Source organism: Bombus vosnesenskii, unplaced genomic scaffold, assembly GCF_011952255.1.
Source record: "Bombus vosnesenskii isolate JDL3184/JDL3185 unplaced genomic scaffold, Bvos_JDL3184-5_v1.1 scf7180000013351, whole genome shotgun sequence".
NCBI classification, from domain to species: domain Eukaryota; kingdom Metazoa; phylum Arthropoda; class Insecta; order Hymenoptera; family Apidae; genus Bombus; species Bombus vosnesenskii.
Window position 1 is genome coordinate 1,052,444 of NW_022882987.1, and position 19,072 is coordinate 1,071,515.

General features: G+C 37.4%; 1 protein-coding gene across 3 annotated transcripts in view; it reads right to left on the reverse strand.

Moving 5' to 3' along the window:
• The window catches only part of LOC117236620 (pikachurin-like), a 278,236-nt gene that overhangs the window by 20,348 nt on the left and 238,816 nt on the right, over positions 1-19,072 (reverse strand). For all 3 annotated transcript variants that reach the window (XM_033499739.1, XM_033499741.1, XM_033499740.1), the window contains exon 9: positions 10,266-10,405. In XM_033499739.1, the coding sequence (XP_033355630.1) occupies positions 10,266-10,405 (140 nt within the window). The remainder of the gene's footprint in view (positions 1-10,265; positions 10,406-19,072) is intronic.

Sequence of the window (19,072 nt, forward strand, 5' to 3'; positions counted from 1 at the left end):
AGACTAAGAAGAGTATGGCAGACCCATAGAACACCGGAGGACAAACGCAAACTTAACAACGCAACTAGAAAGCTATCCAGAACCCTAAGAAACTATAAAAACGACTGTTTCCATAAATACCTCGCCAGCTTGTCCCCCACAGCCGACGCCAACTACTCACTATGGAAGGCCTCCAGGAAACTCACACGCCCCCCACAAATAATCCCACCTATCCGCCGTCCGCAAGGTGGATGGGCGCGAAGCCCCATAGAAAAAGCCGACCTGTTTGCAAATCACTTGTCAAAAGTATTCAAACCCCATTCCCCCAAACCGCCGCGGACGTTACTGAATACCTGCACACCCCCTTCCAAATGTCCCCTCCTATCGAACCCTTCTCCTCTGCTGAGACTCTAGAAACAATCAGTCGCCTAAACCCCAAGAAAGCAGCAGGACACGACCTAATAGGCAATAGAGCAATCAAGGAACTTCCCACAAAAGGGATAGCACTCATCACATCGATTTTTAATGCTATCCTTCGCCTGGAACACTATCCTAAGGCTTGGAAAATCTCATTGATTACCCTCATCCCCAAACCCGGTAAACCGATATACGAAACCTGCTCCTATCGCCCAGTCAGTCTTTTACCTACCCTGTCCAAACTATTCGAGAAGATGCTCACGAACCGACTCCTACCAATCCTGGAGAACTTGAAAACACTCCCAGATCACCAATTCGGCTTCCGAAAACATCATTCTACAGTAGAGCAAATCCACCGCCTAACTCATACGATCAGCCAAACACTCGAAAAGAAAAAATATTGCTCAGCGGTCTTCCTAGACATCCAACAGGCATTCGATAAAGTATGGCATGAAGGGCTACTATACAAACTTAAAAAGATCCTACCCCACCCCTACTACTCCATCCTAAAATCTTACCTAACCAATAGGCAATTCATGGTTAAATACCTAGACGCCACTTCCGCAACATTCCCAATAGAAGCCGGCATACCCCAAGGTAGTGTCCTCGGACCCCTACTGTACTCCATCTACACTGCCGACCTACCTATATCAAATGATATAACAATAGCGACATTTGCAGACGACACAGCGCTATTAGCTTCCCACGCTGACCCGGTAATAGCCTCATCCACTCTCCAGCGAAGTCTCGACTCCATGGAAAAGTGGTTTCACAAATGGGGCTTCAAAGTCAACGAAAAGAAATCCACACATGTAACCTTCACGCTCCGAAAACAAACCTGCCCCCAGGTCACCATCAACAATGCAACAGTTCCTAGCAGGGACACAGTCCGATACCTGGGCATGACCCTGGACAGGAGACTAACGTGGAAGACACACATCTCAGATAAAAGGAAGCAACTAAAGGACAAACTAAAAAAACTCTATTGGCTCACGGGCCGACGCTCCAAACTAAATATACAGAATAAAATTACCCTCTACAAGACCGTAATAAAACCTGTCTGGACCTACGGAATCCAACTATGGGGAACAGCAAGCAACTCCAACATAGAAATACTCCAACGCTTTCAATCGAAAACGCTAAGATCCCTAATTGACGCACCTTGGTATGTAACCAATGAAACAATACACCGCGACCTCAAGATACCCACCGTCAAAGAGGAAATAGCAAAATATAGCAACAGATACAGCAAAAGAATCAACAAACACCAAAACCCCCTAATCACTGGACTACTCCATACGACGGACCAGACTCGCAGGCTGAAGAGGCACTACCCGCTAGATCTAAACGTCAGATTCACTTAATTATCCAAATTAAGCATATGCACTTACTTATAATACTTATAAATTATACCTAGCTATAATAGTATTAACTTATTGTAAATAAATAGCCATGTCACTGCGCCACGCCAGAAAAATTACTGAAAATTCTCAACGCGAGAATTGATTGTAATTTCAACAAATAAATAAAAAAAAAAAAGTTTAAACGAGTTCTGTTTAAACATCGAGATAGACAAGATAAATTCTATATTTCCCACTACGCACTTATACTATCTTACATACATTGGAACAATCATAAAAATAAACTGCCGTCATGAAAAATAAAAAACAAGCAGCTGAAAATATTTCTCCGAGATAATTGAAGAGCGTTCAATCCCTATGGAATACGTTTTCCAGCACAAGCAATGAGAAACTCGTCCAGCCAGTGGAATCATGTAAAATACGAGGAACGATTATGTAAAACGAAAGAATGTTTAAAGAGACCGTGGAAATTGCGTTGATATCGCCGACGATGTTAAATCGCGTGCAAAGCAACACGCTTAATTACATCCTGCGCGGAATGCTGTGCATCGAAGCATTTTTCGAGCGGATTAAAACGCGACTGAACTCGGGATATTTTGTATCGAATTAACCAGTGACGTGTTTTTTGAGGACCTTTTTCGTGTTTCGTGAGATCGAAATTTTCCATAGCAAATTTTTCTTCTCCTTCCTGTTGTCTCTTTTTCATTTTCTTCCTATTCTACACGGTCATCGATTTGATGGTGTAAAGTTGAAACGAGCGTCGAGTACAATTAGCGATGGGACCTGAAACATTTCAATCCTCTTCGAATTTGTGTCGTGGTACGTGGCGATAAATTCGTGGCGATTAGTTAAGACTCTTGAAAGTCTTGGAAAACCTTGAGTCTCGTATTTATGATAATTCAAACTTTCCATATTTTGTTTAATATTTTATGCGCAGACTACGGATTTTTATGCGTTTTTGCGAAATTGAAAGATACAAAGTTGACGTATAAAAATGTCGAAAACAGAGTATTTATTACAATATTTGGCAGATGAAACAAATTTCTATTTAAATTCCATTTCATAACAATATAAAAATGCATAAAAGCCCACAATCAATTTATGTCAATCGTATCGTTTGGACAAAGTAGATCAAAATGCTTGGAAAATATCGAATACTCGTCATCGTAGACGCTAGATATTTACGCAAATTCATGTTTCTACGAATAAGATTACGAAATAGGAATTTCAATAAAAATAATGTTTCCCTATTGAATATTAAAAAAGAGTACCGTTCTTTGGATATTTTTAATATATTATTGTATATCACGTGCATTCTGTGCATTTTCACATCTTCAAATTTTCCTTAAACACAGAAAAATCCCCAGTCTACTCGTCCAGTTTTTAAAACCTATCTAAATTCTCAAGACTTTCAAAACTGGCTTGATAGATATTTGACAGTTTTTACTTTTAAATCATGCGTTCAAAGCGATTCGAATTTTTTGTCAGATACATATACACGAGTTCGCTGTGGAGTGCCGAAGCGTGCAGACGTGTCTCTAGTGCCCAGCGTAGTTCGAAAACAACACGTGTCGCCCAACCGTCGAAAGAGAACACAGCTAAGTGCCCCTTACCCCCTAGGGAGAAGAAAATCCCACGCACCTAACCCCAACACGAATACTAGCCTCACAGCCTCACGACTAGTTGTTCATTCCGAATTAACTAGTTCGATGATGGCCCAGCAACCGCGACCAGGCTCTCCGGAGCAGACTCGCAGCTATCCCGAGCTACCCCCCCCCCGTGGCAGAAGTGTAGCAGAACTTTCCGCACTAACGACGCTAACACTACAAAGAAGAGGAAAATAGAACCAGCAACGCAAATAAACACACACAACAGGTTCGCCGTATTGGAATCCTCAAACGACGCCATGGAAATCGTAGAACCGCCATCAAACCAACACTCACAGAGAATCCCCCCCCCCCACCAATTTTTGTGGACGACGTCATTGACATACAGACAATGACCAAGTCCCTAGAGAGAGATACCAGCAAGGAGGAATATAACCTTAAGATAAGCAACAACAAGGTGAAAATACTACCGACGAACCCAGAAGCTTACAGAAAACTCACCAAGACACTCAGGACCCTGAACGCCAACTTCCACACCTACCAACTCAAACAGGAAAGGCCTTTCCGGGTGGTCCTACGAAACATACACCACTCAGCAGACATAGACGAACTAAAATACGAACTCTCAAAACTCGGCCACGAAGTCGTCAACGTAAGTAATATAAGGCATAGAGTCTCGAAAGACCCGTTATCCTTATTCTTCCTAGACATTAAACAAAAACCGAACAATAAGGAAATATATAACATCAGTCGCCTAATGAACGCGATAGTAAAGATCGAACCACCGCTCGTGAAAAAAGAAATAGTGCAGTGCAAAAGGTGCCAAAGGTACGGTCATACGCAGAAATACTGCAACCATACTTTCCGCTGCGTTAAATGCGCAGGCTCTCACTCCACTGACCAGTGCGCCAAATCACCGGAAACCCCAGCGAAATGCATCCACTGCCAAGGGGACCACCCTGCCAACTACAAAGGCTGCCCAGCATATAAAACACTATACACGAACAGGTACCCTAAGCCCAGAGCAAAAGAGGTATCCAACCAAACACCCAGCCCGCCGAAATTCACGACTACCCCAACCCCCTCAACCAACCAAACGCACAGTCCTACCAAATTCATCTCCACCTCAACCTCCTATGCCCAAGCAGTACAAGGCATCCAAAATAACCCGAACAGCCAAAGGAACCTTCCCCAAAACAGTGACCCCAACCCACCAAACACAGACAACTCCTCAAGGCTTGAAAAGCTAATAGAGAAACAATCGGAGCAAATAAATCACTTGCTATCGCTACTAACACTCATCGTGGAAAAATTAGCACGCCCCGACTCAAAATAAAACCAAGGCGCATAGCACTCTGGAACGCCAACGGTCTAGCGCAACACAAACTTGAACTAGAACTCTTCTTAAAACACCAGCAAATCGACGTAATGCTCGTGTCGGAAACCCACTTCACCGACAAGAGCTACCTGAAAATAAATGGTTACAAATTCTACCATACCCAACACCCCAGCGGAAAGGCCCACGGTGGCACCGGAATAATAATCAAAGCAAGTATTAAGCACTACGAACTCCCATCATTCCAGAAAGACTACCTCCAAGCAACAAACGTAGCAATAGAAGACTGTCATGGCTCAATCACCACCTCAGCAGTATACTGCCCTCCCAGACACTCCATCGCCAAAGAAGACTTTGATAACTTCCTGGACACCCTGGGCAACAGATTCATAGTTGGAGGAGACTATAACGCCAAGCACATCCAATGGGGCAGCAGACTGGTTACAGCAAGAGGCAAAAACCTCTTAAACAGCATAACAAACAACAACCTCAACTACCTCACCACATACGAACCCACATACTGGCCCACTGACACCAACAAAATACCCGACCTTCTCGACTTCTTCATAACTAAAAATATCCCATCAAGACACGTCCAGATCAACTCCTCGGCTGATCTCTCCTCTGATCATTCTCCCGTGATAGCAACAGTCAGTTCAACAATCATCGAGAATACACCTAATGGCTCCATTCACAACCAACACATCAACTGGCAGCTCTTCAGAGAAGTCTTTACACACTCAACCTCAGCCTTCACCCCACTAAAAACAAAGGAAGATATCGAAGCAGCCACGGAATACTTAAACACGAGCATAATAAACGCAATCCGCCTCTCCACACCGACAAAGCCATCTAACAGCAAACAAGAATATCCCCATTACATACTAAAAAAAATAGCAGAAAAACGAAGACTAAGAAGAGTATGGCAGACCCATAGAACACCGGAGGACAAACGCAAACTTAACAACGCAACTAGAAAGCTATCCAGAACCCTAAGAAACTATAAAAACGACTGTTTCCATAAATACCTCGCCAGCTTATCCCCCACAGCCGACGCCAACTACTCACTATGGAAGGCCTCCAGGAAACTCACACGCCCCCCACAAATAATCCCACCTATCCGCCGTCCGCAAGGTGGATGGGCGCGAAGCCCTATAGAAAAAGCTACGGAATCCAACTATGGGGAACAGCAAGTAACTCCAACATTGAAATACTCCAACGCTTTCAATCGAAAACGCTAAGATCCCTAATTGACGCACCTTGGTATGTAACCAATAAAACAATACACCGCGACCTCAAGATACCCACCGTCAAATAGAAATAGCAAAATATAGCAACAGATACAGCAAAAGAATCAACAAACACCGAAACCCCCTAATCACTGGACTACTCGATACGACGGACCAGACTCGCAGGCTGAAGAGGCACTACCTAGACCTAAACGTATTCATTTAATTATCCAAATTAAGTATGCACTTACTTATAATACTTATAAATTATACCTATCTATAATAAGTATTAACTTATTGTAAATAAACAGCCATGTCACTGCGCCACGCCAGAAAAATTACTGAAAATTCTCAACGCGAGAATTGATTGTAATTTCAACAAATAAATAAAAAAAAAAAAAAAGATACATATACACAGATTCGAAGAGTTCCAGATCTCATCACCAAGTATTATATTATATATGTAGTATCGTGGACGAAAGGCCTAAGAAATATCGGGCGAACTATGAACAATGTCGCGAGAGCCGAGGCGCCGTCGGGCCCATCAATGTGTCATCGGTCTTTTCAAGTGCATAGTTTCGTGGAAAAGACCTACGTGACCCTGGCCACGAGCGCTTGCAGAACACGTGTGCGGTGGGCCTAGGAAAAAGACAACGGAATGCGGCAACGGCCAGAGCGTTAGTCGAAAAGCAGAGTGCGAGTCGAAAAGCAGAGTGCGAGTCGAGCGGAGACAGAGGTTGCGAGTGGCGTTGCCGAGAGAGTGTGGATTGCGCTGTTTTCTGTGCGTTTGGCGTGAATAGTTCAGGTTGAACAACAATCGTCTTTTTCTGTCTGATTAATATCTCTATTGTCCACTCTTTGTAAACACATTATATCACGATATTACATATATTTGTTCTTTCGTCCGCAGATGCCACTTCGCCTGTACGCACAAAACATACAAAGGATTATACGCGAGCCTATTATATATACATACACACCATGTATCGATTATAACAGTGGCGGAAGCATTAAAGCGAGCCTCGTGAACGCGTGGAGCTGCATCTGATAAAATTACTATCGGCTTGTCAGTCGATATTACTTCCGAGGTACTCGAGCAGTTTCACTGACACTAGGTATGCACGGGGAAAATTGATCCTCCTTCTCCGATGTTTTGTCGCGTCTGCTTTATTGAATATCTTTTTGTCTTCTCTTTTTGATCTTCTTTTCTATTGTTCGTATGCGATCTGGTTGATGCAATCTGTATATAATAACGTTGCACCAATTACCGAATGATCTCGCGAGAGTAATGAATTGAGACGAGGAGGTGAGTATCGAGTGATTAATTCGCTTTTTGTTCGAGATATTGCGTTTTCGAAGCGCGTGATGCGTGGATTATGGACATTTATGTAAATTTATATTTCTATGAATACGGATTAAAAAGATGGCATTAAGGCAAACTATAACGGAGGCAGTCTATATTTGTACAAGAAGAAATTCAATTTTTGAACTTTAATTTCGATTCTAATTTGTAAAAGGCTAGATTGTCGAGTATAAGTCATGTATAATATACAGTTTCAGTGCTGTTTCAGTGCAAGTAGAGTAATAAGGTAATAAACAATGTCCACCCACGTTTATGAAAAATATCATGAGAAAAGCAAAGTGTTAATATCAAATACAAACTATCAAACCGAATGATTAAAAATACAGAGTATTTCTGCCAGAGAACGAGTTTCTTTAATAAATATTTTTAATACGAAACCTAAAGAAGAACATAATTTCTGCTCTCGCAATTTTATCTCATTTCCCCTCTATAAATTTACCGCCACAACTACCAATACCATTCAGATTCCCTGCTAAACAACCAGGATGAATCAGAATCAGCAAACACTCGAAATTCAAACTCACCCTCTCGATCGTTTCCTCTTTAACTCCGCGCAGGTTCAATAGAATTTTTTCGCGAAAATGTTATCGGCGGCGACTTCAAAAGCACGCGCAATCTGCGACCACAGGTTCGCACTACGATAAAGGATTAAACGTAAAGTTTACGGGGAAATGGGAGCTTGGTCAAGATTTAATTAATCGTTCGAGCGTTTCGGGCGTATTTCAAATCATGGCAGTCATAATAGTTAATCGTTCGTGGCTTCGACATTCGAGATCGATTCGCGAAAACAAGTTTCCATTGAAATTTACGACATTGTAATTTCAGCCAATGGTATTACACCTTCCGCGTTTGATAACTCCCGACACCGTATTAGAAGCTCTTGAAGATTGGAAGTTAATACGATCAAATAATTTCTGAATTCCGCTTTGGATCTGAATTCATTGATTTTGGAAATTTTGAAATTAAACGAAGCTAAATTTATTATTACGGTCTCGGAAGAAAATTGTGTGAAATAAAAATAAGTAAGATTTTTAGAACCAGAGAGAGAATTGGGGATAAAGATAAACTCTGGTAGAAACGTTTCCTGTAGATTCTCCGAAATTGAAATTTCAACCTCGAAAACTATCTTCAGAACTGTCTTGGAAATTACCTTTGAGAATTATCATCTTCCTTTTCAGTAAGTATTTTATATATTGTTTTTATTATTCTCTTGTTTTTATTTCTTGTTTTTATTATTTTTTTTCAAGGAAAAATTCACTTGCTATTTTTTTACTAAGCTCTTTATTTATGAAGCGAAATTTATGTCATGATACACTTGTATATTTCCGCGGATTTTCACTTAAAATTTACTGATATGCTCTAAAATAATAGCTAAAAATAACACTGAGGTATCATGTAACAAAAAGACCATAAATATTTTATTAAAAAAATATAACAAAAATATGAAACGTGAAGAATAGACAGTTTACGATATATATATATATATATATATATATATATATATATATATATATATATACACAGGGTGATTGGTAACTGGTGGTACAAGCGGAAAGGGGGTGATTCTACGCGAAAAAAGAAGTCGAAAATATAGAATAAAAATTTTTTTTTAATTTTTTGTTTTTAATTTTTTCATCGAGACAATTATCTACAGTGAGATCCGTTATAACGTACCGCACGCGTACCGAGCGAAAATTCAAAGTCGATTTTCTCGAAAACAAAGTCTCAAACGAAAAATTTTTATTCTATATTTTCGACTTCTTTTTTCGCGTAGAATCACCCTCTTTCCGCTTATACCACCAGTTACCAACCACCCTGTATATGTACATGCACAGATATGTACTTGAAGCGAGCAATGAAAATGATTCTATTCATTTTGAATAATAATCTGTAGGATAAGGTACAAAATAAACTTTCCTATATTCTACGTAAAAATCTTATATAACAACATTCTTTTCCTCAAATCCGTGTTACGTTAAGTCGGATTTAATCATCTTTCTGTGTCCTGATGTATCTCTAAGAATACACTTTAACGTTTTTCTAGGAATATACTTTCGACAAATTTGAGTTTTGTTATCGGTTTCCGAGACGTTCTGACATTAAAAATGATAGTCCACAATAATCGAATGTGTACGAACGTTTTAGATTGAGAATTTTCGTGTCATTGTACGTGACTATTGATCTAAGTCCTTTCTATAAGTAGAATTTTAATGTGTTTATTTGTTGTAAACCAATTTTGAGTTTTATCTCAATACTGATTACTTTGTATGAAGTTTGCTAAAGTCGCATATCTTTATGCAGCAATCTCAACAATACTTAATATAACATAAAATCAATGGATATATTTCAAATACTTGACATTTTTTCATAACTTACATTTCTACGAATGATCATTCCTATATATATATATATATATATATACCAATTCGCTTGATTAGTATAACAGAGCGATTTATAATAGTAGCCGTCTTCTAATTATTTTTTACTTAGATAGCTAGAGAACTCTTCCATCGAATACATTTTTACCTATGTAATTCAAAATCAGAAAATCAATATACATATACGAAGACCGCAGTTGAAAAACGTGACAAGTATTATTATCGGTTTTCTGATTTCAATATCGTTTTACTATTAAACGAACAAAGAAGAATATTAATATAATATAACTGATAATGGAAACAACCTGTTAAATTAAAAAAATGCCAAGCTTTTAAAAATACTTGAGAAATGAATTATGTTTCCTAGAAGTTACAGTTATAATTACTAAGACAAACGATATTTTAATATCTTAGAATAGGATGAAAGAGACACATGTGTAATTTCAAAATCAAATAAAAAGACAATTGTGATAACGTGATATCGATTTACAACATACCGAGTTTTGAAATTGATTGCCTGTAGAAAATAAGAAATATGACATATCATGTTCTTTTCCTATAGTTCTCGTACAGTATGTACTGCGAGGAAATTTACCTGAAGATCCACCCTGGTCTCGCAAAGATCGCCGGTGTATCCGAGGGGGCAGAGACATACAGCTGTGTCGCCTCCAGTAGTCAGGCACTTACCGCCATGGGAACAGGGCACCTTGCTGCATCTGTCCGCCGTGCACTCCTCTGCAACGACAATAAATCAAACGGATCAATGGATCGAGTACGTCAACGACGATGAATACGACTGCGGAATCGCGTATGCAGCGCAAGAAATCTTCGATAAAATCGACGTGAATAGCGAGGCTCTGTCTGTATATTACGTGGTCGGAAAATATCGGCCAGTTCAATCTTTTGGCTTTTCGCGTGTACGCGTCGATAGTATCGCCGGTGTAAATATTTGACGAAAATACTCCTTTGCTACTATCCTTTTCTGCCGATCGTTCAATCTCGTTCTATCTCGTTTTCTATCTATTCTGACGACGGTAGGAAACGGAAACTGGTGAGATGTCTGCGAAATTATCTTCCGCCGCGCTCGTTCGTCGACTCTATCGGAAATTTCAGACGAATGAAAGAGGGGCTTTCTTTCCCGTCTTTTTTCCCTTCTTTTTTCTTTTTCTTTTTTTTTTTTGTTTTATCTGGGAGCCGGGTTGCGGCCGGGACTAAACTCGAGGACTCTTGAAAAATCGATGCTACGCTTGTCGATTTTTCGATCGACGAAACGAGGAAATATTGATGATGTTCTGCGCGCTCGTGGCAGGATTTCAATCGCGTTGGGTTTGTTGCATTTCGGTTTCCTAAATTCGCATGACGTAATTTAGCAATGAATAAGTAGACAGCGAATAAGTTGTGGGAAGTTCTAAGAGTATTTCACACTGAGGTAAAAATAATTTGGCGAATCTTATAAATGATGATCGTATAAAATTCTCTAAAATTCTTTGAAGATTAAAAAATACAATCTGTAGCAGACTTCTCTTTAATCGATCCATATGGAGCCTAACTTCTAATTGTACCATAATTATAACATACCAAATATCGTTTATTGTTTGTAAAAGCTGTATACATATATACAATGTATATTGAGTACTTACAAAATTGCAAATATATATTACGAATATTACAATACAATTACGATACAATTAACGCATAATACAATTATATACATACAAAATAATAATAGTAATATAGTTTATTTCGTTTTGCCTTCGTGGCCAAGAAATTCGACTTCGTTGCAATTTTTCTAATCACGTACTTTCTCATCCGATCTTCTCACTCGTCCTTCCATGTTTTATTTTTATGCTATCCTTAACCTAGATACCACATACTAAGAGTCTACGCTGGACGTTCCTCCTATCCTGAAACTATTACTTTCGCCAGTCGTACTAACTGTCTGCTTATTGCACATTTTAATCTTTGGTATTTCTTCCGCCATTTCGTCCCTTATCTTTTTCCTCTCTTATTCTTTTTATCATTTCTTAACCATTCCACCACCTGCTCTAATCTTTTATCCCTTGGAATCTTTTCCAGACTTGTGTTTATTCCTTCTGCTTCTATGCAGTCTTCTACTAAACGTTCTAACGTCTTAATATTTCTTTCACAGATTTAACGTATTCTTTCCTGTTCCGTCTACCTGTTCCTCTTTTCCACGGTTCCACACCTCGCTCTAGTTACAATGGTTTGACTCCTCGCTGCTCATTTCTCCTCTAAATAGCGCGACATCCTGATATCTTATACGTATTTTATATAATCCGTATATTTTGAATCTCTGATCCTATTCTACATATCATATTTATATATTAAATTTTCCTGAAATTATTCTTCAAACGTTTACATACAATACAGCGGAATAAAGTTCCGTCTAAAAACAGATTTGACTACGTGGAGATCAAAGAAATAAATACACAAGATAACAAAAGAGCGGAACCGTGGAAGGTATAAGCGTTCCAAAGGCAGCGTAATCGATATCGAAATTACGATATCCAACAGGAACGATCGTTTTCAAAGCTAAAAATTTCGAAGTTGCCGTGTAATCTGCAAGTTAAAAGCTCGAAGCTTTCTGAGAAAAGTCGGTACATATTCGATTCGTTTCCGGGTATTCGAGAAGTTGAAGCGGACGCAACGACGTGGAAACGATTACTTTCGAAATAACTTGATTTCCTAGAAATTAAAGTTAAGTTTCTGGTCTTAAAGTAACGTTCCCTGTGTTGAATAGCTATTTCTTCGATTCGTTCCTCCTTAAGACGGCGATCAATATGAACGAATGCAAGGCTTGCCATGTTGGAGACGCCATTGGAAAGACACTTTCGGTTCGGTTGTTCACCTGATTCAGTTACACACGTGGCAGCATCCACGTGAACCTGGTTAAATTGGGATCGATCGAAAATTCTCCAACAGCTTCTCCGGATTACTTTTTCCTCGTCCCTTGAAAACTCCTTTTGTCTCCGCGATTCCGCTTAATAACGGGAACTAGCAACTTCCGCGACGAGTTTCCTCTCTCAAGTTCGCTGGTTCGAAGTTGCTGGTTTCAAGTTCGAATGCACGGTTATTCGTGACTATCGATAACGGTAGTGGATTTCATTCTAGTGCTATGTTCTTTTTTCTTCCGATATATATACACTTACTGACAAAACAAAAGTCAAGAAACATAATCGCTTGAAAATTACTGTATATTTTCTATCTTAGATACATTGTTTGGAATTAAAAATACCACAAAGAGGTAATAGTCCATACATGAACATGCAATCAATTTTAATGTTAGATATCTAAAACGAACAGTGAAATTTGACGGTGATAACGTAATAGCGTGGGATTGTTTCTCACGTAATGATTCTGATACGCTAATACAAATGATAGAAACTATGGATGGATTCGATTAGTATTCTACTATCTCGCATGTTGCCAGAGAAACGAGAAAATGCCACAGTGGTCATTTTGACGCGATAGTGACCCGGAACGTCCCACTGAATTAATTAAGACGTTTCTTCTGGAACAAAATGTTAATATGATTAAGCGACCAAGTCAATCTTCTGACTTGAACCGAATTGAACATTTATGAGATCACGTTAAACGTCCATTGGGAGCTCAATCATTTACAAATAAAGGAGAGTTAATGCATAAAATTACAAAAATATAGAATAAAAATTTTTCGTTTAAGGCTTTGTTTTCGAGAAAATCGACTTTGAATTTATAACGTTATAACGGATCTCGCTGTAGATCGTTGTCTCGATGGAAAAATTAAAAAAAAAAATTAAAAAAAAATTTTTATTCTATATTTTCGACTTCTTTTTTCGCGTAGAATCACCCCCTTTCCGCTTGTACCACTAGTTACCAACCACCCTGTATATAGTAATTTCCAAGCGATCGTAATGTCTCTTAACTTCTGTCAGTAAGTATATATGTAGGTATATTATAATCATTTTATAGTTTTTTTTAGAAGTATAGAGTTTTTTTAGAAGGGTAAAATATTCTAGGATTTAATGGTCTTTCTTTGTTTACTATAATATCTTTTAGAGTACTGTAAATTCTATATTGTATTTTCAGACACACTTCCTTTTTCGTGGTCTTATATGTTGTACATCGTTTCCGATATCTCTGTACCTGAAACCGTTCTCACGTCTTTTGTAGAGAATTCTTTCCTTGTTTTGGTAATCTTCCGTTTTTGGTGATCTTTATTTACTTCATTAGTGTACCTCTTTTTTAGCTATCCTATATTTGTTCCTTCCTATGATTCTATTTTTTCGAATCTTCATACTGTGTTTTCTGTTTGTTTCTCGCAGTCTCTTTTCGAAGATCTATTTTGTTGTATCAAATTCTTATAACTGCCCTTTTTTTAGTATCGCAATTTTTCCTTTTTCTATGTATACTCTTTTATTGTTGTAATCTTTATTCCTTTAAGTATTTTTCTTCCTTAGAAATGTTTCGGAGATTCGTACAGCTAACAGTACATTTCCTATCATTGTCTTCTGTGAAGGATATTATCGCCCACAGGAATAGTTGAAACGAATACGTTTCCAGAAAAAAAGCTCACGGTAGTCAAGTAATAGTCGTCAGAATCAATTTTGGGACAAGTAACCACTTTCGACAGATCATTTTGGATAACGTAGGGTGAAGGACGTCGTCCACGGCAGACACTATGTTGAGAGGCAGTTGATAACGTTACTTTGAAGTTGTTGAACCATCTTCGACTCTTTGATGTTCGGTAAAAATCGAAGACGTAGAAATGGATTCGAACCCTCGTGAAAAGTGCCAGTGTGACTACTCACTGCTTCCGTGAAGCTTTGGCAAGTGATTTTTAACATGGAATAACGACCGGTTATCCTCAAGTGCTCCGTGGTATCTTCACACTCAAGTCAATTCACTACTCTTTGATAAGGTACATAAGCTCCATGTACCATGTATCTGACTATATCGCACCAATTCCTTATGCGGTAGTATATCTTTGATTATTTATTTTTAATATGCGATTGTTAATAAACTGTGTGTATGAGTACATTCTTATGCAATTTATTTTTATAATTTTTGTTATAAAAATTTCTTATTGTACACTTATGGTTTAAATGTATTAAACAATTGATTGGAGATAAAATTTTGTTGTTTTAAATTATCTACTTCATTTTATTGTATTTTATTAACGAATAAACTGACTTAGAAGCATTAGCATTTAAATTGTAAATGTATTCTCAATATATAAATAGCGACACGAAAAGAGTAAAGATTCATATCTAGGAAAAAAAGAGATCGAGACAGGTTGCAAGAAAGTTTCTGAGTTTTATTATGAAATACCTATTTTCTTCCTACATTCCAGTCATTTATCCCTTTTCTTATTATCTCTCATGCAAAGTAGATACCATATAGACACGGCAGTTCTTCCCATTCAGTCATCTAATCAGATATCTAGGAAGATTTGAGTTATTCTTCTTTCCCCGGCGAATCTTTTATCTTTCTGGTATAACTTTACTTAATAACGTCTCGGAACTTTCACAGTCGTGGAATTTCCCGAAGCATGCCAGAAGAAAAAGGGAAAAGAGAAATTGTTCGAAGAATCTTCTCAAACTTGGTGTTTCGAGATCAATGACGCGATATGGATGGAAATAATAAAAGGTATACATTCGAAAAATTGTAGGTGGAAGGAAAGTTCCTTTGTCGAGGGAACGGAGCCGAGTTGCTAAATGAATATCCAACGGTACGACGATTGGGGCGAAATTCTCCGAATAAGTATCTCGCCTATATTAATTTATCTTTTGCACAAATTTTTCAGATTCCATTTTATCAAAGTATCAACGATGAAAAATCTTTTGTTAAAGAATCATCTTCTTTGAATTTTATTTTCTCATTTATACTTATTAGATGCAGAAAATTCTTTCTGTATTAAAATCGGAAAAAATTACAACGAATTGCGATCTTCAAAGATGATTAGGTTTTCGTTAATCTAATTATAAATTAATGAATATTTATTAAATATTTATACGCTTATACTAAATTTAAATATACGCAAGATTAGATATGAATGAGTATAAACACAAAAATGTATCAAATATAAAAGATAAAATACACGTCACAGTATCTAAGAAATAAAACATACTTTTATTCAAGTTTCACTTTTTTACCAGTATCTATAAAAATTAGAATTGTTATACATTTACCCAGTTTACTAATTGTAAATTCCTAGATTTTTGTTACTAAAAATATCTACTGATGTTACTAAAAAATATTTGAAGTTCCTTTAAAAGATAAATTTTGTCTAGTACGTTTCACTAATTTTTATTTTTTTAATTGTAATTTTTATTTTCGCACGCACTCCACATCAACATATTATGTCGACTTAATTTTTTCCAAATTACGACCAATTAGCACTTCTCGAATTACAAACGACGCAAAACAACATAGTGTACACAACAGACAAAGCGTGTTTTCTCGCGCTGATCCGTTTCTCAAGTGTTTTATTCGAGCGAATAAATCGAAGCCGGTTGCAGAGCAGGGGAGCAAAACTTCTGCCGCTTCCATCTGTTTAAAATTTCACGCGTGTTTCAGCCACTCCCATCGATAACGTATCACGTCTACGCTCCGAACTCCTCAAGTCCACTTCATTCGTCTATACTTACTAATGCAAAGGAAATTTCGTTTCTTCGAGGATAAACGCGAGAAAAAAGAACACGTCGAGAAAGAAAAGAAAAAAATAGTATGGCGAATAGCGTCTGGTAAATTGAGAAACTTCGATTTGCGCGATTTCTATTGCCCTGGTTCGAACAATCACGATTCTTCGCCTTCGAACAGGTTCCTGCTAAAAATCGTCTAACTCATCCATTATAGCATAATTCGCACCAGTCACGTTTCCTCTGCTTTTCTTTTACTACCGCCATTTCTCTGTTCGAATTATATTTCGCTCATACATATATCGGACAAAAAGGGTAATTCGACTAACTGCTCTCGAAACGAGTTTATTCCACGAAAACTTTTGCTTTATCGAACGCTCCTTTCACGAGTCTGTATTACGCTTCTTGTATTTTACAATTTTATCATTCCTTTGGCGACGAGTCTCTTTGAAATTTTTATAAACTTCCCTCCGAGAATTCGATTTTTCTAGTTTAATTGAAATGTCGTTTGTGAAGATCGTTTTATCTTCGTTTTTGTGAAATTTCTTGTTTGAGGAATTCTGTATTGTATTCATACTATTATCTTGGATTTAAATTTGCATAGAAAACAATGAATATTTTTAAATTCGTATCTGAATTTTGATATGTAATAGCTTTATTACGTTATAATGATTTTATTAATACTACGTTGTAATTCTTATTCAAGGTTTAATGTTGTATTGAGAGGTTGAGAAAGCGTAGCACGGTGCAAGGGATTTTGAATCTCTGTGCGAATTTGAAGCAACGATAAACACTATAAAAAATTGATTACGATTCAAATTGTCTTTTCATACAGTATATTTTAAGACATACTCAATAGGATATAACCCAACTATCTATAATCGTATTGAACTGTTGAAAGATTAAGCAACCCCGTTTCTCTAGAAATAGAGTCGAAATAAAGTTAACAGCTAAAAGAAGAAACTCCTGTCTTGATTAATCTTCTTTCATTATCCAATTTGATTCATTTTAAAATATACATTCCCTAAATGTTATAAGTGTATATATATTTGGTCTATTTGTAGTAACGTTATTTTCGTCACGTTCTTATTACATACTGATTAACAGACGATTCGTAGCAATTTTTCGACCAATGATAAATTTGACCCATCCGTAAAAATCTGTAACTTAGGGATGATAATAATAAAGGATAGAATCGTTTCAAATGATTCGTTTATCAATAACGTTATAATTAAATTCTACAAAATATTATATACCACATCGATAGATATTATACCAAATTTATTTATTTACTAATTCGCTAGAAAATTACTTTTGCTGCAAAATTTGTTTACTGAATATACTAAATATTCTAACTAAATTATATCAACTACGTACAAAGTGAAATAAACAAATTTTACAATGTAACGAAAATCAAGGAATCGCTATCTCTGACGAGCGTAATATAATTATCACCTAATTACTCTCCCGCGATGATGGACCCTCGTAGCGTAGGTTAATTTCACATGTAATAAAAACGGTGGCGTGATGATAAGCCATTCGTTGTCGAAGATATCTCGATACCACGCGAAACGATCACAGGGATAATTGATCAACACTTGATAATTAACGCTAGCTCTCGATTCACAGCATGACGTCATCGTACACTCTCTTGTCTTGGCTTTGATCATTAACTAATTAGCCGACACCGTAAATGCACACGGGAGATACCGTGCAGAATTTCGTTTAACGAATTCTCAGCCGACGTAACGGTCGCTGGTGTTGCGTTATCTAATGCCTGTAAAAGGACGAAAGAATTTGGTCGTTCGTACGTTCGGTGATTCTAGCGTTTCCGGGCAACCTTGTATTTTTTAGCCTCCTCGAAATCGAAAGTACGATGTTCGTTTTACGTTAATCTATAATCCGTGAGAAGAGAAAAATGTGTAAAGTACGATAATGGAGGATTATAGTGATTTTGGATATTCGCATGGAAAATAACAAAATCATTTCGGCAACGTATAGTTATGTACAATATATGTATATAGGATTAGAGATATCGAATATTGATACAGTTAATTCCAGAATGGAAGAACTCGATACCAAGTATTGGATTTTTATCTACAAATTCAATATACAATTCAATATAGAATTCAATACTATAATTTAATATCTTAGGGGATTTAGTTAATTTCGAGACTGTGAAATTTGATTACTTCAGAATTCGTCATTTGTCACATTCATCCGTTAACGTTAAGTCAGTTAGGCTCGAGATTACACTGAGTTTCGCTATTCCAGATTACTCGTATCGGATTAGAATTAATTAAGCGTGGTTAATCAATAGATTGCTGGAACTCGAATATCGTCATATTTCCTTTTCGAGAATAAATTATGATTTATCAAAATATATTTCGTAGTTTTTGAAATTCAATTAGTACCGATATTTCATTAAGTACAGAGGAAAAACTGGAACGACGGGAAGAAGATATTTCCTGGCAAATCAGGAGATCGTATACAGGGAACGTTGGAGGATTTTCTAACTAAATTCATGTGACACCTGTTGTATGTTCGCCGACATAGGAGCTAATTCGAGCAGCCGATATCGTGCGGCTTCCTACAGCCAAACAAAATGTAGCTTCAGTACGCCTAATTATGGGCCGCATTGTTTTATCGTCGCGATTATTGTTCGCTTGGAATTACGAATCACCACAAGTTAATCCGTTAAAGTAGTTTCACATTGTAGCATTTATATCGTTATTTCGCTTGGATTTATCGATACCAGATC